At 38.5% G+C, this 27,978-nt stretch overlaps 1 protein-coding gene across 1 annotated transcript in view; it reads left to right on the forward strand.

The window, feature by feature from the left end:
* Positions 1-5,694: 5,694 nt before the first annotated feature.
* The window catches only part of LOC143386883 (3',5'-cyclic-AMP phosphodiesterase 4D-like), a 144,208-nt gene continuing 121,924 nt past the window's right edge, over positions 5,695-27,978 (forward strand). The window contains exon 1 of the mRNA XM_077108397.1: positions 5,695-5,823. Coding sequence (XP_076964512.1) covers positions 5,695-5,823 — 129 coding nt within the window. The remainder of the gene's footprint in view (positions 5,824-27,978) is intronic.

A 27,978-nucleotide genomic window follows, 5' to 3' on the forward strand; every position in this document is an offset into this window, starting at 1 on the left:
TCTCTAGGATTATAGGAGTGCACCATCACCCCCAGCCAGAGTGATATAGTCCTTAAAATCAATGAAGCAACATGGACACATGCTTATCACCCCAAATCCATAGTTGACATTAGAGTTCAAGTTTGGTGTTGTACATTCAGTGTTTTTATTTTTTTTTTCGGGGGGGGGGGGGATGGTGGCGTGTACCGGGGATTGAACTCGGGGGCATTCAACCACTGAGTCACATCCCCAACCCTATTTTGTATTTTTTTCTTTAAAGACGGGGTCTCACTGAGTTACTCAGTGCCTCGCCATTCCTGAGACTGGCTTTGAACTCCTGATCCTCCTGTTTCAGTCACCATCCCCACCACTGGAATTACAGGAATGCATCACTGTGCCCACCCATTCAGTGGGTTTTGATGTATATATAATAATATACATACATTACAATATACATACATTGCATACACCATTACAATATCCTATAGAATAGTATTTTTGTCCTAAAAGTCCCCTATGCTCAGTCTACTCACCCTCTCTTCTCTCATGACCCCAGACAATGACTGATCTTTTTACAGTCTCCATAGTTGTATCTATTTTTTTTTCAGGATCTCACAAAGATGAAATCATATGGTATATAATCTTTTCAGTATGCATTTAAAGTGCCTTCGTGTTTTTAAAGTGTCTGGACACACCCACCCTTTATTCATTCATCTGTAAGGATGCCTTCATTGCTTCCAAATTGAACAATCCATGTGCAAAACCCCACCTGAGATTAATTGCTGTCTTTGCTTTCTCATTGAGTTTCGGAGGCCACCCACCCAAACTTCTGCACAGATGCATGGATTCTCAACCATCCCAGTGGCCTGAGAGTCTGGCTTTGCTGCCTTTTTTTCTGACAAGTAATTCACTATTTTCATGAGATGGCACATTTCATTACAAGCTCCAATTATTATTAAACAGTTCTTCCTAGAGGTGAGTTATCCCTAGACCGTTCATAATAAATCCAATGACTTTCCATAGTGCATTACTAAATGTATATTTATGGTAAAAATCTCAGTGTCTTTAAAATTGTTCAAAAAATGCCAGAATTATTATTAGGCTTATTGTTTTTTAAAACATTTGTGAGATTCATTATCTTATTTACCTCTAAGTATTTTTTTATTTCATCCCTGATTTTCTTCTGGTATCCATTCATCCTTCAGTAGTGAATTATTTAAATTCATTCTCTTATGATATTCATAGATGGAGACTTTCACATAACCAACGCGATCCCTCCCATAACCATCATCTAGCAAGAAATTTATCTAGCAAGGATTTTTCCCCTACTAAGATGATTATTGCTGTTCCTGAAGTTTTTACTCTTCTATGATTTGAAAGTGACCCTTCCAAAGTTGATGTGTTGGAAATTTAATCCTCAGATTTCTAAGTTGATGGTATTTGGAGGTGGGGACTTGGGGAGATAATTAGGATTAGATGAGGCCTTGACAGAGGGGCCTCCATGATGGCATTAGTGGCTGTATGGGAGGGGGAAGAGAGACCTGAGCTAGTTCACTTGCTCTGTCTCACCTTGTGATGCCTCCACCACGGTGTGATAGAGCAACAAGGCCCTCATTTGATGTCGAGCAGATGCTGGCACCATGTTCCCAGCCTCCAGAACCATGAACTCCATAAACCTCTATTCTTTATAAATTATCCAATCTCAGGTAGTTCATTATAGCAACAGGAAACAGACTAAGACACTCTTATTGTGAGTTTCCCATGTCATTATGGCCATCTTCGTTCAGACATGCTTCCTTTTTAATCTGTATTCTTCCTCCAGAATTGGGCACACTCTTCTGTCAGCACAGAGGAGAGGAAAACAATTATTTCTCATGTGTAGTGAATAAACTCCAATTATTGCCATTGGAGGTTTGCATCAGCTTTTCAGCCATACTACTCTGAGACCATATTAAACCCACAATTAATTAAAACTCGCTCCTTCCCCATCTGCTCTACTCTGCCTCCTTACTTCATCATATATTCCCTATTTAGGTTTTGTCCTGTAACACATGGCCCATAATATTAATCTGTCAAGTTTCAAGTTTTGTTTTGTTTGTTTTTTTGGTACTGGGGATGGAACCCAAGGCACTTAACCACGAAGTTACGTTCATGGCCCTTTATCATTTTTTAATTTTGAAACAGGATCTTGTTAGGTTGCTGAGGGTTTCACTAAGTTGCTGAAGCTGGCCTTGAATTCGCAATCCTCCTGCCCCAAGTTCCTGGGGTAATAGGTGTGCACTACTGCACCCAACATCAAGATACTTCTGGAAACTGTATCTACTATCAAAAATGTTGGTCCTCTCACCCTGCTTTATAGTATTTATGTTTTTGAGCTATTGCATTTAATTAATTAATTCACTCATTCGACCAATATTTATCAGTGTCAAGTTTGGATCAGATTCTCTGGCTCTGAAGAGGCACCACAAACATTTGCCCATATTCTTAGGAAATAAATCGTTCAGGGGAAATGGCTGGTTATAATGGATCAAACTAAATAATGGGTAATGACACAGGGATACAACTGTCGTGAAATATAAAAATATGATTTTATTAGTTATTGTAGGCAAGTAATCCAGTGAGGATCCAGGCAGGGGAGTGGTAAAGAAAGGCTTCCCCAGGGAGATCGGGGTGGAACCCAGAACTAATAGGCACACAGAAGTTAATTGGGGGGTGGGAGGGAGAACATTCTAACTAGAGAAGAGTCAGAGGAAGGGCCCTGGAGGAGATGGAGCTCGCTACCCAGACCTGAAATGAGGCCAGTGTGTTCTTCTAGCTAGGTTTTTCATCACTGTGACCAAAAGTCCCCAAAAAAGAGCAATTAGAGGAGGAAAAGTTTATTTATGGGTCACAGTTTCAGAGACACCAGTCCGTAGATGGCTGATTCCATTGTTCTGGTCTCGAGGGGAAGAGACCATCATGGCAGAAGCTCATGTTGGGGGATAGATGCTCAGGACCTGGCAACAGTTGGCAGGGGAAAGAGCTCTCTGCTCACCAGGAACAAAATATAAACCCCAAAGGCATTTCCCCACTGACCTTCCTCCTCCAGCCACACCCTCCCCATCTAAGGTCACCACCCAGGTAATCCATTCACGGGGATTGATGCGCTGATGAGGTGCGTTAATTTTCTTGCATTTTGAGATTTTGGGGGACATCTCATATGGAATTCATAACAGGTGTCCAGAGTGCACAGTGGTCATCCTGGAAGGGAGTCAGGCCAGGTGACACTGTACCATAGGCAGGGCCGGACTAGCTGAGGTCTCTCGAGGCAGGATGAAGGATTTGGCTGTACTTTAGCAGGCCTTAAAGAGTCTCTCTGAAGCCAACTCTTCTACTGAAAAATTTTCATCTTATATCCTCTAAATTTTCCGAGGCTTTCTGCCGCCATTTTTCAAGTCCAAACCCTTTAGCTTGCCGGCTAAGACCTTCAGATTTGGTTTTTCTCTTCAGGGGTGTCTCCAATGACCTCTTGATGTGAGCCCTGTGTTGCAGCAGGAGGCACCAGTGTGGAGATCATTTCCCTGCCCCATGCCTTCGCCTGCCATGTGTTGCCTTTCTGTTGTAGCCTCTGCTGTGGTCCGTAAGAGGTACAGTCAGACACACGGCTCCTTAGCATTTCCTCAGACAGGGAAGGGTTCAGTCTGCTCAGTGGGACTGTTGTTTCCCCCAGTGAGCAGAAAACATTTTTTTTACCTTGGGTGGTGGTGGTGGGGCACTACATAGCTTCCGTATAATTTCCACATGCAATAAGAGCTGATTCGTGTTTGTCAATTATCTAAGTAGTCTTCCCTGAGAGCTCCCACTGAGGGAGATTCACCTGTTTCCCAGCGCTGTGCTCTCTCTGGTAGGCATGACCCTAATGCCTGGTGATTATCACATTTGGTGTCTCTAGGATAGATTCCATGGAAACCTCTGCCTGCATTAGGGATCTTTATGCAATACAAAGGGCACATGAGGTCACGAGGCTTCCTCTTCCCTAATGTTTTAAGGCAGTATTTTCCAAAAGATATTTCTCACTAGTTCTGAGGGATATCCACAGAAATTATTGAAAAAGGGGGGTCCCCAGGTCATATGTGTTTGGGAATATCAAATTATATACAAATTCTATTCCTAGAAAAATTGTCAGAGCATCATTCGGTTGCTGGATACTTTGATTGTCCAAGAGAACTGTATTATCTGCTTATTTATTTATTGATTTGAAGAATATGCCATATGTGGCAATATGTGCTAATAGCAATGTATTGGTAAAGGCTTAAAAAACAGCTTTCTAAATAAACCAACAAAAACCCTCCAAAACAAAACAAAACAAAAAAAGAACTGAACACATACCCCGCCTTGGAGTGTTTGCCAATTTCCATGGTGTAAATATTCCCCCATGGCTGAATGGCTGATTTCAAGTCAACATGACATCCCTGAACTCAGAGTCTGAGAAGAAATGCTCACAGTCAGTGCACACCAGCCAGCTCCAGCTCTCTCCAGCACACCACTGGGTGTCAGCCAGCAAGAGAAATAGTGAACAAAACAGCTGTGTTCCCTACCCAGGTAGATCTTATAGTGGAGTGCAGGGAACATGGCAGGTAGTCACGTGAACCCTCAAAGGAGAGCTGTTTGAGCTGAGTAGAAGTTTTTAGAGGGAACCTCTCAGGAAAGAAGGGAGAGGTAAAGCATTCCAAGTAAGAAGAACAGCTCATGCAATATTTGGGGCCTGGAAAGAATATAGTTGTTTAAAGGACTAACAAGTCCAGTATCTGGAGCGGGGTGAATATGGAGAGAAAGGTAAAGGATTTAGTAGGAAAGGTGGGCAGAATATATGTGCATGGTCTTCAATCTCCTAGGAGGGAGTCTAAATTTTTCAAGTGCAAAATAAAGCAACTGAATGTTATTTTTGTTTTGTTTTAGAAACAAGTGAAATAGCCTTAGCAATTTATGAGCTCGCTCTGACTGCCACGTGGGGAATGGCCTGGAGCATCTCCTGTAATTATTTGACCATGGATCCCTGCTTTCTCCAGAGATTTTTCCTCTGGAGCCACTCACAATACATTTGGGGAAATTTTATACTCGAAGTTGTAAAGATGAATGTAACTTGTGTTAATCTGTTTTTTATTACCATAATGAAATGCCTGAGGCAGGCTAACTTTAGAAAGAATAGAGGTTTATTTGGCTTGCAGTTTGAAGGTTGAAAGTACAAACAGCACAGCACAGGCCCCGGCAAGATCCTTTCCCTGTGACTGCTTTATCTTATGGAAGATGGCAATGGAGGAAGTATGCGTGAGAGGGAAAGATATAACCCAGAAAAGAAATCCAGAGAGAGAGAAATGGCTGTCCAAAGATCCCTTCTGAAAGCACAGCCCCATTTCTGAGGCCTTCCCACTAGGCCCCACCTCTTACAAAGTCCCCACCACCTCCCAATACTACCACCCTGAGTGTTAAGCTTACGAGAGACACTTAAACCAAACCCAAACTATGGCATTAGTTAACCATATGATTTCTCAACCTCTCATGCAGCAAGAAACACAAACTTAAGGGTGATTAATAGAACTTTCTTCTTTGCTGCTCCCTACCCAATTATCCAGGGCTTCCCCAGTAGACTCAACAACACGGCCACTGTTCATACGAAATTAGGAAGTGAAAACAGCTAACAAAAAAACCTGAGTGGCATTGTAAAAGCCAGACAAGATGATTCTGGCTGATGAAGCTTATGCCCAAAGCCTGGCTATTTTCAAAAAAGAAGCAAAGCCGGTTCTGGAGCAATACTGTCCAAGAGAACTTACTGTGATGATGGAAAGTTCTGTAACTGTGAGGACCGTAGTCACTGCCCATATGCCCATTATTCATTTGAGGGATGGTCATGGGACAGAGGCACTGAATTTTAAATTTTATGTATTTTAAATTCATTTAAATTAAAAAATCACTTTATAGCTTTGGCTACCATCATGGATGTCAAGGTACTAAGAATATTAATGGAAAAATTAAAAAGTGGGGACTTCCCTCTTTTTTATGACTAAATGAAACCTCTGCTCCAAAATAAACTTAATCCCCATAGAAGCAAAGTAATACACTGCAGGATTTCAAAGGTCACTCAGCAATTTAGTCTTCTGCCTATCTTTTTTCCCTGTTCAAAGCCAGATATACACAAGACAGTTTGTTAATGCCTCTAAATAATACATTAGTATTATTTATTACTTGTGCTTTGGCCCTCATTTTCTCCTAAAAGGATCACCACATTTTGGACATGAGGGGCCTCCTCTTTGTTGGAAGAAAAATGTTAGGTGGTCAGAGAAAACAAAAGAGTTTTGTGGCTTTGTACCTAGATTTGTTCTGTCAACGTGTAACGCCACCAACAGCCATTATAACACCACACTCCTATATATATATATTAATGACAACACTAAGGGTTCCTTTAAATTTGCTTTAAGTTCCCCAACCCCTTTTAAATTACATCATACCCAGTCGATGGATGGGGAGAATGACCAAGAATATATGGTCCATTAGAAAGTCCCTACTGGCTGTCCATTACAAGCCATTTCTCAAAGCATTCTGTTATTATGCAAGATAAATCTTTCTTATTGATTTTCGCTTCTGAACTCCCCAGTCGAGAAGAACCAAAGCTTGTAAGTGGTGTAAGACAAGGGGAGGCCATTTGCTGAATTCAAATGAAACTCCTTCGTCCTTTGTCCACATAGACTTGCTTTCCCTCCCTCTTCTCTGTTCAACACATTTTCCCAGAGAGCTTACCATGGGCCTGGTTCTAATGGCAGGCCAAGGGATGGAGCAGTCAAGACAGGTCTCCACCCTCATGCCGCTGTGAAATGCTACCAGCACCCTGGGGCAGCAGGCAAAGGTCTATAAAGAGAAGTTTGTGAAACAGATAAAAATATTTGCATAAAGAAAGAGAAAGTTAAGAGACGGGCCTCTAAAGCCAACACACTGAACTCAGATTTCATTCCCCTGTTAAAGGAAAAGGAAAATATTTCCAGAATCCTCTTTGAGGCCCATAGAAATAATTATCTGAAAATTATTGAAAGGGTTTAGAAGGGGCTGGCTCAGTGGTAGAGCTCTTGCCTGACATGTGCATGGCCCTGGTTTGATCCCCAGCATCCCCCCCCAAAAAAAAGAAAAAAAAAGAAAAAGGGACTTATTGGAAATCAAGGCAAGGTGAGAACAGTGGCCCTTGTCAACACAGAGGTTCATTTTGTCAACCCGGACAAGAAAAATATGAAGAGAATCAGAACCGTTCTGTGCCCTCTCATTACAATCAGAGCAACTGATGCTTGCTTTTGTTACATTTGATTTCTTGTCATTCAAAGAAGATTTCTTGCATCTCTTCTTGCTCTGCACCTGGCAGAAGGATCCAAGGAGGTGGGTGGCCTGGATAGAACACAAGGGGCATCAGTCCAGGGACCATGTAGAGGGCTTTGGCATGTGGTCTCAACTCTGAAGGCCTTACCATTCTTACCATTTTGTAAAAGGGTCCTTTTGATTCTACTAAGTCCATGCTTTGTTAGGTGATGCTGAAAGAATCCTGCTAAGTTCTCCTTGCTCTCTGATCTTCAGGTGAGCTTTACTCACTTGGCGCCTGATTCAAGGTAGTAATTAACCTGAGCCAATCAGTACCTCGGGATTGGGTGTCTGAAGCTTCCATCTGTGCTGATTGGTCATGCTCAGCATAGCGGTTATAAATACTCGGTCATATGTAAAAATCACTCTTCAACTTATTATTTTTTTTTAAATATATTCCTTATTTCGAGTCTTTCCATAATAGCTTTTTTTTTCAGGGTAATATATGTATCCTAAAATTTGCCATTTTAGTTATATCTCTAAATTTTTTATTACGGCAAGAACCCTTAACAGGAGTTGCACACTCTAAAAGTTTTAAACAAGTGATACCATATTGTACACTCTACTTCAAAGCTGAATCTCAGAGCTCTAGAATTTACCCATCTTGCAGAAGTGAAACTCCATGCCATGGATTGGCAATTCCTGTTTCCTGATCTTCCTTCTCCTTGGGAGCCACCATGTACCCTTTAATTCTACCAATGTGACTGTTTTAAATAACTTGGTTGACTGGATCATGCAGTGTCTCTCGTTCTGTAACTGGATTATTTCATTTAGCCTGGATAAATTCCATGATATGTATCTACCATATATCTTTTTTCTCTGTTCATATTTTTTTCTGTTCATTTTCATATCTTGGCCACTGTAGAGAGTGCTGTGCCGAGGACTCAGGCCTGGACCGTAAATTCAGAAACTGGACAAGGAGTGACAGAGGGTGAAGAAAAGACAGACACACATAGAGAGAAAAAGGTAGGGCCAGATAGGTAGCCAAGTTCTGGTGATGCTTAACTGATACCAGAGCTGGCTCAGCACATTTATTATATAGGTTGCATCAAAAGGATATTTGTGAAAAAGTCTCAGAAAAGCAGGCGCTCTGAAAGACACAGGACTGGTGTGATATTAAGGTCATCTTGTTTTTGCTCAAATTCTCTGTTTCTGGCCATTGGTGTCTGAACTCAAGACCTTGACTGATAACTCTGACTTTGCCCAGAGTATTCTCAGGCCAGCATCACTGTAGCAACTGGGCAACCTCAACCTGTACTTTTGCACAGGCAGGCCCTAGCACAAATGTAACCACGAGAGAGTCAGAGGCCATGATTTGATTCACCGCTCTCCACAATGCTGCAGCAAAGGGGGAGGGTTGACATTTCAAGATCTTGATTTTATTTCCTGTGGATATATGCCTAACAGTGGGACAGATGGGTCATATAACCACATTCCTATTTGTAACTGTTGGAAGAGCTGCCATTCTGTTCTCCATAACTCCTGTACCATTTTGCATTCCCACCAAGAGTATACACATCCTGGGCAAGATGTGGAGGAAATGGGACCAATTTTACCATTTTCAGGGTACAATTCAGTGGGATTTATGACATTCACAATGCTATTCATTTGGCTTTCTTAGTTTCACATCTTTTCATCACTCCAAACAGAAACTCTCCATTAAGCAATATTCACCCTTACCCCAAACTCAACCCCTGTTAATCTCTAATCTACCTTTTTGTCTTTATGAGTTTGCCCATTCTAGATATTCCATATGAGTGGATTTATATAGTATTTTTTATTTTATGTCTGACATATTTCACTTAGTCTAATGCCTTCGAAGTTATCCTTAGAGTAGTGTGTATCATACCTTCATTTATTTTAGGTGACAATTTTATTTGATAAAACACATTTTGCAAAATACTGCAAATTAATGTGAGATAGAATGCCTGAGCCAGACTCTCTGCTGGTATTTAGTGAATACAGATGCCCACCAGGCTCCTATTTCAACAAAATTTTGCTCACCACTTATTGGAATGAACTCACTTTTGCATAAAATTATTGGTTATAACAGTATTCACCAGTGTGGAGATCTAATCAGTTCAACAATTTTTTGAACTATGACTGTCATGATTATGTTTTATATCAAAGCCAGAGCTGTGGCCATAGCAAAACTATGATAACAGTTGGTCCCTCAAATCTTGACAAATTAAGACCAGAGGAGAGGTATGCGAGAATATGGTATAAAACTTGTCATTGTTGTTGAGTTTTTACTTCCCTAACTAGTATGAGATTCCAAGGTCGTCTTTCCTTTTTATGTAAGTCATTATGATGCCATTATGAGATCATTTCTCACCGAGGGGTGCTGACCTTTACTATTATTTGAAATATAGTTGTGCGTTTCACCTGTAGCTTAGTAATGATATTAAGTCTGAATCTTCTTGCAAAAGCAATTTATTCATTCAGAACTACACCTTTAAGTCTGATTAATATTCCACTGTAATGTTCACCATGTCTTCTTGTTGAGCCATTCATCCGCTGATGGACACTTGAGTTGGCTTCACCTTTGGGCTGTTGTGAATTGTATTTCTGTGACCATTGATGTATTTTGATTTGTTTGGGTTCATGTTTTTAAGTCTCTGTGGTACATACCTAAGAATAAAACAGTTGGGTCACATGATGGTTCTGTTTGGAACTTTTCAAGGAAATCTTGAACTGTTCTCCAGAGCAGCTGCACCACCTCATATTGCAACCAGCAATGACGAGATGGTTTCAGGGACTCCACTCATCATCATCACGTGTTTCCACTCTGTATTGTGGATGCTGTGATAGGTGTGAAGTGGAAATGCATGCAGTTTTGATTTGTGGTCCTATAATGACTGACAGTGCAGAGCATCTTTTTAAGTGGTCATTGACAATTTCTATGTTTTCTTTGAAGAAATGTCTACTCAAGTCCTCTGCCCACTTTTGAATCAGATTATTTTTTTGTTATTGAGTTGTATGAACTCTTTATATATTTTGGATCTTAAGCCCTTATCAGATATATGACTTACAAACATTTTCTCCCAATTTGTAGGTTAGCTTTACTTTTTCTTGATAATGTCCTTTGATGTACAAAAGTTTTTTAAAATTATTTTGATAAAAATCTAATTTATCAATTTTTTTCTTTTGCCTTCAGGGCTTTTGGGGACAAATGTAATAATCCATAGACAAATACAAGGTTATTAATATTTAACCCTACATTTCTTCCTTTGTGATATTATATAGGGGTTCAACTGCACTCTTTTATGTGTAGAAATGCATTTGTCCTAGTACCACATGTTGAAGAGATGAAACTTCATCCATTGAATAGATTTGGCTCCCTTGTTTCAAATAAAATTGGATGTACTTCCAGACTCTTGATTTTATTCCACGTGATTGTACATGTATCCTTCTGCCAATACTACACTATTTTGATTACTGTTTGATTACTGTAGCTTTGTGTTATTGATCTCTTTTAATCACAGTAAATGTGCCTACTGCAATTTTTTACTTCCAATCTCACTGTTTTATTTAATCTATGAGTTAAGAACACCAGTCAATCAAGTTGATTGTACTGCATATTACTAGAGTTCTGGAGTCTCTATTAAGGAACAAATTGGTTTTGGTACACTGGCCTTATGACACATGGCCTAGGACAGTCCCTCTCTCCCAGGTTCTATCAACACAACCTCAGATAATACATTAGGTAGAAATCAGAGGTGTTCAGGTTGAAGGGCAAGGAAGTCAAGGCCCAGTGACCCAGGCTCCTCAATAGCCACATGCTGTAAACACTCTTAGGACAAATGTGATCCCAAATGAAAATCCATAACATCAATTTATTTTCAAAGTTTCTATTATAATTTTTATGGTGATAATTTTATAAAATTCACCCTCCAGATAGACTAAGCATTATACTAACTTTTAAAAACCTCCCTTGTTATTGGGTGTTTTTAAAAATTTTATGTATTTATTTTGTTATTGCTTGCTTCAGGAAAAAAAAAAAGATGATTACATACTATTATGGTTGGGAACAGGGTGGCCCCAGGATAGCTCATGGGGCAAAGCAGGGATGTTAAAAGGTGAAATTGATCAGATTTTGAGAGCTGTCACCTATGCAGTGAATTAATCCCCTTGATGGGTTAATCATTTGGATTACTGGGTGGTAACTGTTGACAAGTGGGGTTGGCTAGAGAAAGTGGGTCACTGGGTGCATTTTGGCCACAGGAACACAAAGCTGACTAATCATATTTATAAATAATTATAATCCATGATTAACATTTCCTGCAGCATTTCCTTCTATTGAAATCATTTACTACATCTTCTTAAGAGAGCATTTCATACTGGACTCTGCAGACAGTCTGCACTTAGGAATCACCTTGAACATCATGAATTAAAGAAGAATACAAGCCACCTAACATGCAGCCTTGGCTACTCCCGAGTTCCACCTTCCTTAGAAGGAAGTGCATTTAAAGTATCATTGGATGATACTTTTGTACAAGATGACAAATCAAACTAGTGGTTTGTACTATTCTGCACCAGGATCCAAATTTACAGTTGTTTCAAATAATGTCATGGAATGGTCCATAAATTCACTAAGGTGACCCAGGAGTGTTGATCAGAATTTACTTTAGCCTCACTTATTGTCACTTAACAGAGTAAATGAGAACTGATGGCTCTTCAAACAGGGATAGTAAATTAGAGTTATAGTGAACACAAATGCCTCATTATGTCGAGTCAAGGTCTATTTCCCTTTTATAGAGCTAACGGGTGGAAAGCATTGTTTTTAATTTACGAATGAAATGCACAGGAATCTGAGCTCTCCTATTTACATAAAACTGATAGACAATTAATCTTCAGTCAAGTACCCAGAGCAGGTTTAGAAAATGCAAATTACAACTAAATTTTTTTAAAAAATCATCCTGAAATATCCAATGTCCTAAACACTAAAATATAACTTTTATAAATCTTTTATTATCTCCCATGTAAACATGGAAAAACAGTTTAATGAGATGATGAGACATTTATGCACTTGGGTTAGATGAATTAATAAATCAATTTGGGTTAAACACTGGGAAAAAAACATTTAAATGTTTGGAGTATCAAAAGGTTCCTTTTAGAGAGTTTCTAAACTTAAGTTTAAATTTTCTTGAAATCCGTGCAGTCAGGTCAACATACTTTAGAAAGGGTTGGTCCACAAGAGTGAAGCATGAGAGAACTTTTTCTGGATGATGGAATTGCTCACTGTCTTGATTGTTGGAGAGATGTCTACATTTACAAAACACGGAATTTCACATTTAAGATTTGGGTGTGTCACTGTATGTCTTTGTGACTCTGTCTATGATTCTCTTTGATCTCTCTCTCTCTCTCTCTCTCTCTCTCTCTCTCTCTCTCTCTCTCTCATGAAAGCTCATCTCTTTCTCAGAAAGAAAGATACATTTCTGAAAAATACCCATGGAGCCAGCCATCCCTATATCTAGATTCATCTTCCCAGAATGTGGGGACACACATCAATACACTTCTCTATACATACATCGCGTTCCAATGGTGTCTTTGTTACTTAAAATCAAAAGAATCCTCATGGAGATTTCTACTTGAAAACTTCCTGGTTTGGGTAGAGACCACTGTCCTTGTCTGTGAGTGTAAGTGGGACCTATTTGTTCCAGCACCCAGGCAGGACTGAGCTTGCTGACTTCACTCACCCATTGAATTTTGAGAGAAGGGGATGGTCCAGATGAGTCTGAGGGTGTGGGATAGAACCTCATGAGCTTGAGGTGGCATGGGGCACTATTGTCCTTGGTAAATCCTGTCTGTGAGAGAATTGATGTGACACTGTTGTCACCCATAAGGACCCCATTTACAGAGTCTGTTTCCTTCAGCCAGTGGGGACTGCTCATCCCATTCTTTATTTTAGAATGGTTTTATGGCTCTCTCCTCCTGCCGTTCTAGCAAAAGGCTGACCTTAGCGCTACCAGTGGTATAGATAGGACTGTCCTCTGATGTCATAGCTGTAAGTGACTTTTGCAAGAAAAAAAAGAAAAGCTTGCTCGGGCCCATGTTACCACTTCTCATTTTCTTTTAAAAGGATTGCTCTTACCTTAGGGGCAAGAAAGACAACAAAGACCTGTAATCTCTTTACAGAAAAAGCACAATGCAGCAATTCAGTCTTGCCCAGTTTTACCTATTAGCTGCTGCTTTTGTATGTAGGCTGGGGGCCTGTGAGGACAAGAGAAGGGATCAGAGGTGTCCTTGGTATCATGTCTCTAATACTGGCAAGACCGACACAGAGGCAAGGCTTTGCTTCACTGAATTTGAATAGATAGTTCTTGATTTCTACCCAGAGGAAGCAAACCAAATGCTAGCAAGTGCCGACTGCAGAGGAAGAGTCTGGATGCTTCTTGCCCATCAACATGAAAGCAATGATCCCAAAGTGTGGGGTTTGCAGGCTGTAGATACCCCTGAGGGCTGGGAATGTTTCCATTTTTGTCCAGAGGGGGCATCAGATATAGTTTGTTAATGTAGGATGTCAGAGAAATTAACTAATGAACCTGAAGGTCATGCATAGCCTAGGATAGAGTTTAACAGATACCTTCTGTATCCACACCTGTTAACGATACATTTAAAATCTTAATATGAGAGACAGTTTTCTTTTGCCTCATCTAATATCTCTTTTCTTTCTCTTCTCCCATGTTGAGGTGCCCTTTCTCAGATCAAGGGCTTCAAGGATTTCTTGCTGGTATATGGCAAAGTCCATCAGGACCACTTGGGACAGGTTGGGGCAGTAGAGGACCAGGGCTTAGCTAGAACAAAATGGGGAATGATCCAGGATAAAGGCTGGTCTCAACAGCTAAAGAAGAAGGTGTGATTGAAACAACGGTTGTGAGTTTATAGAATAGGGGAGCTATTAGGATAGAGAAGAAATGGAGATGAACCCCAACATCAAAGCCTTAGAGAAAGAAGGTCAGATCAAATAGCAGGTAGGAAATCAGAGAGAAAAGGTAGCACTTCTAAGAACCTTCCTTGTATTGGAAGTTAGAAAACCCATGTTCACATCTCACTGCTTCTACTTAAAATTAAGTAATAGTAGGTAAATTAATTTCCTTGTCCGGGAAGCATGGATTATATGCCTATCACTGTTTTTAAGGATTAAATAACATATATAAGATTATTTTTTAGAACGTTTGGCACAGAGTAAATACATTTGGGATGATGATAATCACAATGATGCTTGAATATATGAATCTGTAGGTGGTTAAAAATTAATCATGGAGGGCATAGTGGCTTTCTGGGGGAGAAATCAGCTTTAAGGGTGTCTGCTCTTTGTGTTCTCTAGCTTTGAAAGGGGTAGACTTTATAGAAAAACCCTGGAAATTCCGTCTGAGCTATTCTTTCCTATCCTGTAACTCCTAGAAGGCCTTGGCTTCTTCAAAGTGCCCCCCATTCTGTTGGCCCTCTGCATCTTGAGCCTCTGGAGTGTCTCATGTATTTCATCCCCAGCAAAATGATCACTGGCTCAGTACAGATATGCTGAGGGATAAGGGTAGGGATAGCATTATCTTGTTTAATTTGTGAAATCAAATAAGCCTTCCTTCCTTCTAATGATGCTTTGCTTTGTTTTTAGAGGACGTGCATTGGTCTGGATACCCTCCTTATTTTGACTGTCAGTGAGATAAAGTGACAAGTTCCAGATAGTACGGGGAAATATTTTAGTGAGAGAGGTTAAAGTCGTAGCCCACATATTTACAGCCAACCGAGCTTTTGCAACTTTCCCTTCTAAATGTTCTGGGCAAACAGCTGAACATGTTTTTATGACAACCTCCCTCCCAAATTATTATGAAGTCAGAGACATCTGTGAGTCTTTAGACTCCGGCTGCCAAATCTCACAGCTAATTATAAGTTAATTTGTGATTGCAAAGTTAGACAGCCCCATGTGAGGCAAGACGAAAGGTGACTACCACACTATCTAATGTCACCCGGCACCTCTCTAAAACTCACAGTTTAACTGATTAATTGCAGATATGAACCATTCATCTTGATCACCGCATGAAGTTGTCTATGAAAAGATCCATAGATTTATGCTGCAAGAAGTAAGAAATAAGCACTTGGCATTTTAAGCTCCTGGACTTCAGCACCATGGACAGAGGTGAGACCATTCTTTTGTGATTCTACTTTCCTTTTGTTTCAAAAATGTTTAATTTGTTTTAATTAGTTATACATTACAGTAGGATGCATTTATGCACATTGATATGTCATATATAGATGGGGTACAATTTCTCATTTTTATGAGTGTACATGTTGCAGAATCATGTTGGTCATGCAGTCACGTATATACAGAAAGCAATAATGTCTGTTTCCTTCCACTATCCTTCCTATCCCCACGTCCCCTCCCCTCCCCTCCTTTCACATCCCTCTACCTAATCTAAGGTAACTCTTTTCTTCTCCCATGCTCCCCCCTTATTGTGAATTAGCATTTGCATCTTAGAGGAAAACATTCAGCGTTTGGTTTTGGGGGGATTGGCTTATTTTGCTTAGCATGATAGTCTCCAACTCCATCCATTTACTGGCAAATGCCATAATTTCATTCTTCTTTAAAGCAGAGTAATATTCCACTTATTATATAGTAAGAAAAATTTCACTATTGACACCAAAACAGGTTTGTAGACCAATGGTACAGAATAGAGGACACAGAGACAAACCCACATAAATACAGTTATCTCATACTAGACAAAGGTGCCAAAAACATTCACTGGAGAAATGATAGCTTATTCAACAAATGGAACTGGCAAAACTGGAAATATGTATGTAACAAAATGAAATTAAATCTCTCTCTCTCCTTTTCTTTTGCTTTCTTTCAAATGATTGCTCTACATATGACTTGGTTGTGCATACTCTGTGTACAGCAAGGTATTTGGTTATTGTGTAAAGTGACCTATTTGATCTTCTTATTTTCTCCTTTTGAAACTAGATCTTTCTATTGATAACACATTTATTCTATGCACTTTCAGAGACCCTTCTGAAGTGTAGTTAAATGTGTCTATCAGACAAAGGCAGTTGAATGTGTCCTTATTTTCCCCTTTAGAAAACCAGTTCCTTATATCAAGAACTGTCCCTTTTCTTAACTCAATGTATTTGTTATAGAACTCTGAAATTTTTTAGTCATCAACAGAAAAATCATCACCCAAGAAGTTGCAAAAGAAGATTCTAAATCTGCCTGGAGTATTTGACAATTTGTGTGAATATATTTTCGTGATTCTTTGCTGGGAAGGGATGTTCTGCCTTCAGATTTCTATAATAATTGGTTCATAAATCCTCGTGATATTTATTAATAGATTGTATTAATATGGAGGACCTTGACAGTTATGGATTTCACATAGCCACTTTTACCACTTGCCGATGACCCTGAGAGTTGATGACAGGCTTTGATTTTAGATTTTGCTGAGGCAGAAATTGAGATTGAGCCCATGGGCAAGTTGAGGTGTGAGAACAAGTCATGTGGGTAATTCTTGCTCACTGCACCCACATCTCAATATGCTTATATCATTCTCTCCTCCCTGACTGTATGGTAATTCCTCTGTCATGATTGAAATCTTAGCTTCTTTGTGAAAAAAAATGAGCATAAATCAGAGAAGAATCTTCAATAAGTCTGAAAAGGTTAACAGACATGGTGAAGATATGCAGAAAGAATGCCAAAATGGAACTCCATTCCAGAGGAATTCAGAAACCTGTACTAACTCCCATTCACAAACGGATTTTCATAGAGAAGGACATGCAGAATTGTAAGAATTTAACGCAGGAGTGGAAGGCATATTTCAATTCTGGTGCCAACTCTGTTTTGTGAGGCTCTCCATTTCCTGGGTTAGGCCGTATGTTAAAATTACTTGTATTTTTTTTTCTTGCCTTCTCCCCTACCACCATGCAAAAGTAAATTACAAAATCAATGTAGACACTATCATCAGCAGTTCATCCAATATCCATATCTGTTGTTCCTGCTTCCTAACAGAACCACTTTTTTTTCTTTATCTTGTCTTTCCCTAAAGATCTGTATCCTTGGGCATCTGAATATGGATTCTGATTATTCTAGACCAACTCCCAGCATTCCTCCAGAAATCCATTCTTGGTCCAGAGCATCTACAGTAAAATGACCCCACCAAAGAAGGAGAAAGGCTTATGCCCCGTAATGAAGGAAGTTCTCTCTCGTGGCGATCCTTCTTCTCCCTCCTTACCTTCTCTCTTTCCCTAGCTCCCTCCAGTCCCCTCCTTGTTTGCATTTGATCTTATACTCTAGATATCAAGAGGGGAGCACATGGTCCCACTCCTCACTAGTAACCACCTTGTAACCCAGGGAGGAGCCTGCTTTGGGGTAACTCTCAAGTTGAGTGTGTCAGAGTCGAGAACAGAAAGAACTTTCCCTGTAATGATGTAAAAGAGCCACATAATGGATATCTCTCTCTCTCTCTCTCTCTCTCTCTCTCTCTCTCTCTCTCTCTCTCTCTTATACAACCCCCCCAACAAAAAAAGAACAAATCAATCCTGCTCTTGCAAGATTTTAGTTATGTGAATAATTATATGACTTTTAAGCCTATATGAGCCTGGACAGTATATTTTGTTTCTATCTAACGTTAAGTTTCCCAATGATACTTGCTAAAGGTAGGAACTTTATCATTTTCGTATACACCACAGTGCTGTGTTTGCAAAAGTAGGTGCATCTAAGATCTCTAAAAACCTTCATAAATACATCAAATTATTTATGGAGAAACTTGATGCTTCTTTCACCAAGCCTTTGAAAAAGTTCCCCTTCATACTGTCATACCTGATACTAATGTTTTTTTTGAGGGGCATACTGGGGATTGAACTCAGGGGCTCTTGACCACTGAGCCATATCCCAAATCCATTTTTGTATTTTCTTTAGAGACAGGGTCTCACTGAGCACCTCATCATTGCGGAGGCTGGCTTTGAACTCGAGATCCTCTAGTCTCAGCCTCCTGAGCCTCACTGGGAGTACAGGCGTGCACCCCCAGGCCCAGCACCTTATGATAATCTTCTTGGCTAATTTTCCCAAAGAATCAAACACATTTTGTGTTGCGTTAGGTTTGAATTGGTTTAAAGCAAGCACCATGAGGATAAGAAACTTAGCCTAAATTTAGTGGCAGATGTGAAAAAAAAAATTTTAATCCGATAATTCTGTGTGATGACACACGGAGATGTTGATTTTCATTGTGGTTTTGCCCACACAATACCCAAGAAGTCTATAAGTCTGTGAAGTTCAATTGCAGAAATGATCAATTCTCCAGAAAAAAAAAGGAGTAAAACCACGTATTTGACTGGATTGACCAGCCATTTCTATTGAAATAGCACATTTACAATTTCCCTGGGCATGAAATTGGCTGGCTGTTTTTTTTTTTTTTCCTGATGAAAAAGAAAAGATTTTACAAAATTGAATCAATCAACTCTCCTTGTATTTTGAAGATGCAGCCTCATGCAGCATTTGAACTCCAGTGCTCTGCTTTTAAGCATGGTAAAACTAAAAGCTTTTGAAATCCAGAAGGAGAACAGAAAGGGAATATATCTGAAGATGGAATGCATGAAACTTTTCCAGAACTAATGAAAAAAAGATAGGGGTATGTGTGTGTGTGTGTGTGTGTGTGTGTGTGTGTGTGTGTGTGTGTGTACCCATGTACAGGGGATGGAACCCAGGGCTTCACACATACTAGGCAAGTGCTCTAACCCTGAGCCACACACCCAGCCTCAAAACACAGCTTCTTACACATTCAAGATCTTATTACCGAGATCTGTTCATGCAGATCCTTGAAAGATGCTGATGATCTCTTCATGCAGATCATCTTGAAAGAACTATTTCAAGACCAAGACCAGACTAGGAAAGCTTTTACCCAGAGGAGCCCATGAAAAAAAAAACTAATAAAAAGTATTCAAGGAATCCAGAAGTCAGAGGAGTAATTGTATATATCATATCTGCACCATGAGGTAAGAGTCAAAGTAGAAATAGAAATCTTTTTTATTAGGAGGCAGAAAATCATGATATTGCAATGTAGTATTCAGTAAAGGTGCTTTTAATAATACAAACATAAAAGAGGCCCATTCCTAGGGTGTTTGAAGGTGCTTCATCTTGGGTTGGACTTTCTTCCTATTCAAACTTGACCTTCCCTAAATTCTCTGGTCAAGTGTTTTCCAGTCTCTAATTCCCTTTTCTCCTCTACCATCTCTGATAAAGATGCATTTCTCTTCCATTCCATATAGGCACTCATCTATCTGTACATTTCATTCTTTTGTAAGGGTCATGAACCATTAGCTTTCATAAACCAGGTAAATAAACAAAATGGCGGTGATGGGCAGGAGGGATTTGTGGGGACCATGAGGAAATGGAAGTGTATGCCCTACTCAAATTTGAATAAGTCCATGCTGGTATATGTGCATATCTACAGGCTACATTGGGCTCAGGGATCAGCCTTTGTGTCTTTTGCTTCTTAGGTTTGAATGTTACTCTCTCTCTCCTTCCTACGTCTGCCCATGAAACTCTTCCATAATAGAATCTTCCTGTAATCACTGAACGACATTTCCCCTTCATGGCCATATCTGGTCTCACTGTTCTTACTTTTATGGTATCTTTCTTTTTATTCACTGTATCATTAAATTTAATTTTAAAATATTTGAGACATGCAGAGAAGTACTAAAATCCATACAACTCTCTCCCTCTGCCTACTGTAGACACAGTGGATACTATTTTTTTTTCCAACTTTGATTCCTGTAAGAGTTTCCTCTGAGAAATGAACTTGAAGTTCAATCCCTATTTTTCTCTTTCCCTTCTTAGAATTCATTACTAATTTGAAGCTCATGTACAGCATTCCAATTTTATGAAAAATATTTGAATTTTTGTAATGTAGTCATAAACAACATATGATGAAGTTCGATGCTTTTATCATCTAGATAACACATTTATTCTCATTGAATGTATGCTACTGAGACTTTCACGACTATGTTTCTTTTGTATTTATAATTTTTATATCCAGAGCTTTGGTGAATTTCTTTTCATATTACCACCTGGTTTTGTATGTAAGACATTCACATGGCTCTTGAGTTGGAGGGTTTATAATTTTTAAATTCTCCTGGTTATCAACTATGTATAAAAATACCCGGTTGTTACATCTTTAGCAACAATTTATATTAACTGACTTTTACAATTTAACAATGTTATTGGATATGAAATGCTATCTCAGTATTTTAATTTATATTTCTCATTAATAGGTAAATTGGGCAAGTGTTCCTATTTATATTAGCCATTCAAAGTTCCTTTTTTATGAATTGTATATTAATAGTCAATTTCTTCCCTGTTGTGTGTGTGTGTGTGTGTGTGTTCTGATTCGTCAATCCTTGTATACCTTAACTCTGCTAGCATCATTTGTCTTAGGAACCTCACTTTATTTTTATAATTCACTTTCCTCTTATACAAAATTGGAACAGTAATAGTACCTACATGTTGTGAGGATGAGTGGGTTTTTATATGAAGGGCTTTTGGAATAGTGTATGGCACATACCAGGAATCACATACATTTTTTGCTACCATATTATTTTTTAATTATTATTACTAAACCTTAGTTGTCTCAATGTTAAAAGTAATTTCCCTAGTCAATGGTTTGTGATTTAACCATATTTTATTGTAACTTTTTCATACACAAAATTTCTATTTTCATGAAGGCAAATATCCTTTAGGGTTTGTACTTTTTGTGCCTCAGTAAGAAAGTGTCCTATTCTGTTTTAGTCATCTTTTTTTTTTTTTTTTTTTTTTGCTGCTATGACTAAAAGATCTGACCATAACTAAAAGATCTGACCAGAAAGGAGGAAAAATCTATTTGGGGGCTCACGGTTTCAGAGGTCTTAGTTTATAGACAGCTGTCTCCATTCCTCGGGACTTCAGGTGAGGCAGGACATCATGGCGGAAGAGTGTGGTGGAGGGAAGCAGCTCACATGGTGATCAGGAAGCAGAGAGAGACTTCACTTGCTAAATACAAAATATTTACTTCAAAGGCACACCCGCGATGCCCACCTCTTTCCACCACACCCCACCCACCCTCAGTTACCACTCAGTTAATTCCATCAGAGGATTAATCCACTGATTGGGTTGAGACTCTCATAACCTGATCATTTTTCCTGTAAAGATTCTTGCATTGTCTCACACATGAGTTTCAGGGGAGACACCTCACATCCAAACCATAACATCTCCCCAGGCACAGGTAACAACTGTTCTCTCAAGTTCTCTGAGATTCAACATTTGTAGATTCCACCTGTGATTGAGATCATGTGGTGGTATCTCTCCTTGGCTGGTCTATTTGAGTGGACGTCCTATAGGTTCCTCTATGTGGTAGGGAGATGGGGAGAGGCTGAACCACCGGTGCAAAATGACCATAGAGAATCCTAATGCAGTGTATATTTTAAACAGCAGAAAGAGAGAATTTTAAATAGTCTCACAACAGAGAAATGATAGCTGTGCAAGGTGATGAAGGTACTAATTGCCTTGATTTGTTTATACAACATATACCTGTATTGCAGCATCACACGGTACCTCATACATATGTACAATTATTATGTGTCAACAAAATAATATGTTCTCTAGCCTGATATAAAATATTACCTTGAGTTTTCTTGTAACTTTCTTGCATTTGATCTTTCTTTCTAATTGCAATCTCTCTGGAAATGTGAACAGAGGGCTCTAATTGTATTGTTCTCCACCCAAGGAGCAAACACCCTGGACCTCATTTTTTTGGGGGGAGGTAGCTCTTCCTTCGACACTGATAAGCTCTGCCTGCTCATTTATATTTGGGATTATTCTAAATCTCTGTACTTTGTGCCATTGATCTGTCTGTTCTTATAACTTTTCAGTCCTTGATCTTTGCAATCTTGCAGCTTCAAGAAAACCCTCTCTTCTGTTGGTACTTTTGAAAGCTCCTCTGCTTTCTAAGTGACAATCCTTATGGATGCAGGTTCCATGAACCCACAAACCATTTATATTTTCTCTGTGCTCACAATCTTTGCCTGCCCCTCCGAAAGACTCAAATATCTGTTGAAACCAATTTTAATAAAGAACATGTCTATTGAAAATCTATAGTGTGTATGACTCTTTAAAATGGTACATAGCTTACTGGATGCCTGAGGAAGGTTTAAAAGAAAGAAATAACTTTATTTGGTATTAGAAATTAAATATCTCAAAATGACCATGTCATTTTTCTTGTTTAGGGCAAACTGAACCAATCTATTTCACAGTACTGCATTCCCATTTCTTTCTGGACAGAAAAGAATATATCACATTTTGTTTCACAGATTTGAGTCTGCCGTTGGATTGATTTGTTGCCATGAACTTTAAAATTCCATTAAGAAAGGAGTCAGAAATAGTGAATTAATTTGAAATCCTTTGTTGGTATGGATGAAGTAAGAAACGTAATTATAAAACCATTAATCACGCTTTTAAAATATACTTGAACGTGAATCAGAAGACAGATGTAATAATTGTATTTTCATTTTGCAATCCCCTTAAAGGTCTGGGCACTTTGGAAAGTCTTGTTTAAGTCTTGGTGAATTTTGCCAGATTTTTTCCCATTTCTTTTATTTTGATAAATATATCTTGTCATAGAGCCATCTGGGCCACCATGAAAAGTAGATTGTTACTTAAAATGTTAAGTCTGCACCTAGTTTAAATGGATACAAAAATTGAAAAATATTACAATAAAGCACGGAATCATACACTGGGTGAAATAGGACTCTTTTTTTTTTTGAGATTTTAGTGATCTTTTTTTAATGTATAGAAAAAATATTTATACTTTGAAAATCACAGCAGCATAATTATAGTTCAGGTTATTCTTTTTTTAATTAATTTTTATTGTAGGTTGTTCAAAACATTACATAGTTCTTGATATATCATATTTCACACTTTGATTCAAGTGGGATATGAGCTCCCATTTTTACCCCATATACAGATTGCAGAATCACATCAGTTGCACAACCATTGATTTACATATTGCCATTCTGGTGTCTGTTGTATTCTGCTGTCTTTCCCATCCTCTACTATCCCCCCTCCCCCCTCCCCTCCCCTCTTCTCTCTCTACCCCCTCTACTGTAATTCATTTCTCCCCCTTATATTTTTCCTCCTTTCCCCTCACTTCCTCTTGTATGTAATTTTGTATACCCCTGAGGGTCTCCTTCCATTTACATGCAATTTCCCTTCTCTCATCCTTTCCCTCCCACCTCTCATCCCTGTTTAATGTTAATCTTCTTCTCATGCTCTTCATCCCTACTCTGTTCTTAGTTACTCTCCTTATATCAAAGAAGACATTTGGCATTTGTTTTTAAGGGATTGGCTAGCTTCACTTAGCATAATCTGCTCTAATGCCATCCATTTCCCTCCAAATTCTATGATTTTGTCATTTTTTAATGCAGAGTAATACTCCATTGTGTATAAATGCCACATTTTTTTTATCCATTCGTCTATTGAAGGGCATCTAGGTTGGTTCCACAGTCTTGCTATTGTGAATTGTGCTGCTATGAACATGGATGTAGCAGTGTCCCTATAGTGTGCTCTTTTTAGGTCTTTAGGGAATAGACCGAGTAGGGGAATAGCTGGATCAAACGGTGATTCCATTCCGAGCTTTCCAAGAAATCTCCATACTGCTTTCCAAATTGGCCGCACCAATTTGCAGTCCCACCAGCAATGTACAAGAGTACCCTTTTCCCCACATCCTCGCCAGCACTTGTTGTTGTTTGACTTCCTAATGGCTGCCAATCTTACTGGAGTGAGATGGTATCTTAGGGTGGTTTTGATTTGCATTTCTCTGACTGCTAGAGATGGTGAGCATTTTTTCATATACTTATTGATTGATTGTATGTCCTCCTCTGAGAAATTTCTGTTCAGGTCCTTGGCCCATTTGTTGATTGGGTTATTTGTTATCTCATTGTCTAATTTTTTTAGTTCTTTGTATATTCTGGATATTAGGGCTCTGTCTGAAGTGTGAGGAGTAAAGATTTGTTCCCAGGACAGGCGTCTGATAGAAGAAAAAGTTGGCTATGATCTACATGCTGTGGGGTCGGGCTCCAAATTCCTCAATAGGACACCCATAGCACAACAGTTAATAACTAGAATCAACAAATGGGACTTACTCAAACTAAAAAGTTTTTTCTCAGCAAAAGAAATAGGACTCTTAACATTGAAAAATGCTCTCTGAAATCTCAGCCTCCTCTTAGTTATTCCAAACTTTCTACTAAAGTCCAAAGCCATCCTCAACATAAAAAAAAGGCTTTAAGGTAACATTTGATTGGTATTTAACTAGAGTAAAAAACAAAGTGGGGAATCTGTGATATTTATCAATGCCGCAGAAGTACTATTCTTGATTTATTGCTTTAACATATGAGTAATTTTTCTGGCACGTTCGTGCTAGTTCAGTTACCTGAGAGTGAAGCTGGAATCCAGTTTACGACCAAGGGGTTCAAAGAACATTTTTAATTTGGGAATTCAACATTCAGCCTCTATTCTTAATTTCAATATTTTAAAAGAGGAAACTTGCTGAGTATCATAGAATACTGAACAGAAACAAAGACTGAATATCTTACTAACTGGCATTCCTATTTAAATCTAGAACAAGGCTGATAGGGTCATGACTTATTATTAGCCAATACCATTTTGCAAGTTGGTGTTAATTCCGTAAGATAGATGTGGCATACATGGGGCAGCTATTCGGAGGGAGAGAACATTTATTAGTACTAGCAGATGATGTGGTCATATGATTCTCGGCTGAGGAAATTCCAGTAAAACTAATAAGAAAATTCAGGAAGGTCGCTACATTCTATACCAATACCATGAAAGAAGGAGTCATTTTCCTTCTTATTAGCATGAGCCAGTTAGAAATGGAAATGGGGGAGAAAATCATTCCCAGTAGAAGAAAATTTGAGAGACCTAAAAATACATTTAACAGGAAAGGGTTTAAGCCTAGTTAAAAGCAAAGCATAAAATTTGAAGACTACCAAGTGAGACTTGAAATGAAAGAGGTACTCTGAAATCATCATGTCAATCCTTTTCAAATTAATGTGTGAATTTACCATAAATGTTTGCCAAATCACTGCTTGCATGGATGTGTCAAAACCTGGTAGAAAGTGGATTTCACAACACTAAAAGCTTGCATCTTTCCAGTGGCAAGGCTGCAACTGCCATCTTTTATGTTGGCTTGTCAGAGACTTCAAAAAGCAACATCAGAACCAAAAGAGATTTAAATCTGCAGGAGTATTTTCCTAGCAAACAATCAGTTGCTTTTAATTGTAAGGTGAATACCTGTTGTGTGCTTTGGTTTTATTTAATAAAAAAGAAATCTTTAGTTTCTTCAGATAATTAGAATAGGAATAGCTTTAAATAACTAGATATAGATTAATTTTGTTTCCTAAGGGAATAATACATTCATAATATCTTGAATATAACCTATACATTTTCCTCCTTGTATTCAATATTATATTTCTACTTAAAATGTGAGGTCCCAAATCTGGAATTATGCCTCATAATTACCTAGTGAAAAATTTCCTCATGTCTTACCTGGTATCTGGAATTCTGTGCCTACACAGGAGATATGTAATAAATGCTTTTGAACTAAATGCATTTGATATAAGTATCTAGTGTAGAGGGAAGACACCAGTTCTTTTGTGGTTTTTATCTTAGATCCAGTTACTTCACTGAATTCTCATCATGGATCGATAGTGATTTCTAATAGCATCTATCTGAAATACTAAACCAAATATTCAGAGTTGTTGTGATCACTTGACTTGGGCTGGTTGAATCTCAACTCAAATCTGGGTTCAGATGCCAAGACTCGCAATTGTGCACTGAGCCAGGAGAGTAGAAGGAGGCTCATTGTCACATAAAGGGGCTCTTAGGAGAGCAAGACAGGTCCCTGGCAGTTCTGAAAATGGCTTGAGAGAGCAGAGAAGGGACACTGGCTTGGGGATGTGTGGTGGTCACGTGTCGGGGCTGGGTGAACTTTCCCTATAAGGTTAAAGATGCATCCTGCTTTCTTATGAGTTTGCCTAGATACAAAAGAAAAGACTTTTTTTTGGGGGGGGAGAAAAGACTGTTTTTCTGTGTGTCCAAGTAAGGTGTGAAAGCTGAAGCAAGACACAGAGGGCCTGAGTTGTCAATAAGCAAACAACCAAAACCGAGTCATACTCTTGATCACCAAAGCATTTTTTATACAGCGTGCAAAAGCAAAATTTCTACTTAGGCAACCAGCTATTCCTTGTGATAAGTTGTGAAACGCATAAACATTCTTTGCTCTTGGTATTCTAAGACATGGGACTAAAGCACTAACTGCTCAGCTTAGTGGGGAAAACTTGTGGTGTCTAAGCAGATTCACCATCTAGCTGACAGCTAACTTTTTAACTTTGGAAAGCATTTCACACCTCTGAGCCTCTTTTATGTATTTATTCATTTATTTGTTTATTTTTGTCCTAGAAATGCTACTACCTCATGAAATAGTGGGCATTTACATAGATAATATGTGTAAGACACTTAGTTTCCAGCATGGTATGTGTCAAATGTTAAGTAAGTGGGATTTTATTATTAATAATACTAGTATTGTTAATATTGGTATTAATATTAGTTCTAATACTAATGATATTAACAATATTAATATCATTATTAGTATCAATAAAAATATTGATGTCATTAATATTAGTCCTTAATATTAGTATCAATACTACTATTAATATCACTGATAATAGTATTAATGCTAGTATTGATACCATTAATATTTATATTAATACTAGTATTAATATTATTTATATTTCTATTCAGAAATTATATAGATAATAAGACAAATATTAAGAGAATAGGATATGAATAAACAGAAGATTTTATCCCTTAAAAACATTGGGCCTCTCAAATTATATATACATATAATGCATTTCCAATCAGAATCTGAATCAGTTTGGGGAAGTCAAATACACTTATGTCAGAGGTGATATTTGAAAGTATCTGAGAAGTGTCAAAAATAGGGGAAATAATTAATGGAAAGTTTCATATAAATTATTAAAAATAGATATGCGTATGCATACATATAGAGAGATGATAGATATGTAAACTAGAAAGATAGGGGAAAAAGAATGGAAGTCATTGGGGGGAGGGAATTTAAAAAGGGGTGAGTTCATGAAAATAGAAGGGAGATCAATAGTAAAGGCAAGGGATTGGGGGAATAGGGAAAGACTGGGGAACAAAATCTACCAAATCATGCTACATCATATGCACAATTAAACCACCAAGAATCTTACTTCTCTGTGCGGTTATAATGCACCAATTAGAATAATGGTCATAGAAGGGAGCTCAGCAGAGTACTGCAAAAGCACGTTGCAGGAGGGAGGGAGAAGGGAAGGTACTGGGTATTGATCACATTAACTTATGTGCATATGCAAATATGGCATCATGAGTCCCTCTATCATGCATAATGATAATGTACCAATAAAAAGTAAAATCTTCTGAACACTTAATATGTAGTCGGTATATTAAAAAATCTGGCACCAGTAACTCAACGTCGTTGAACGGACTAGCTGGGCTTTGAACCCAGATTTGAATGTAATTTTTCATATCAT

The sequence above is a fragment of the Callospermophilus lateralis genome, unplaced genomic scaffold (genome assembly GCF_048772815.1).
Source record: "Callospermophilus lateralis isolate mCalLat2 unplaced genomic scaffold, mCalLat2.hap1 Scaffold_66, whole genome shotgun sequence".
Taxonomy (NCBI): domain Eukaryota; kingdom Metazoa; phylum Chordata; class Mammalia; order Rodentia; family Sciuridae; genus Callospermophilus; species Callospermophilus lateralis.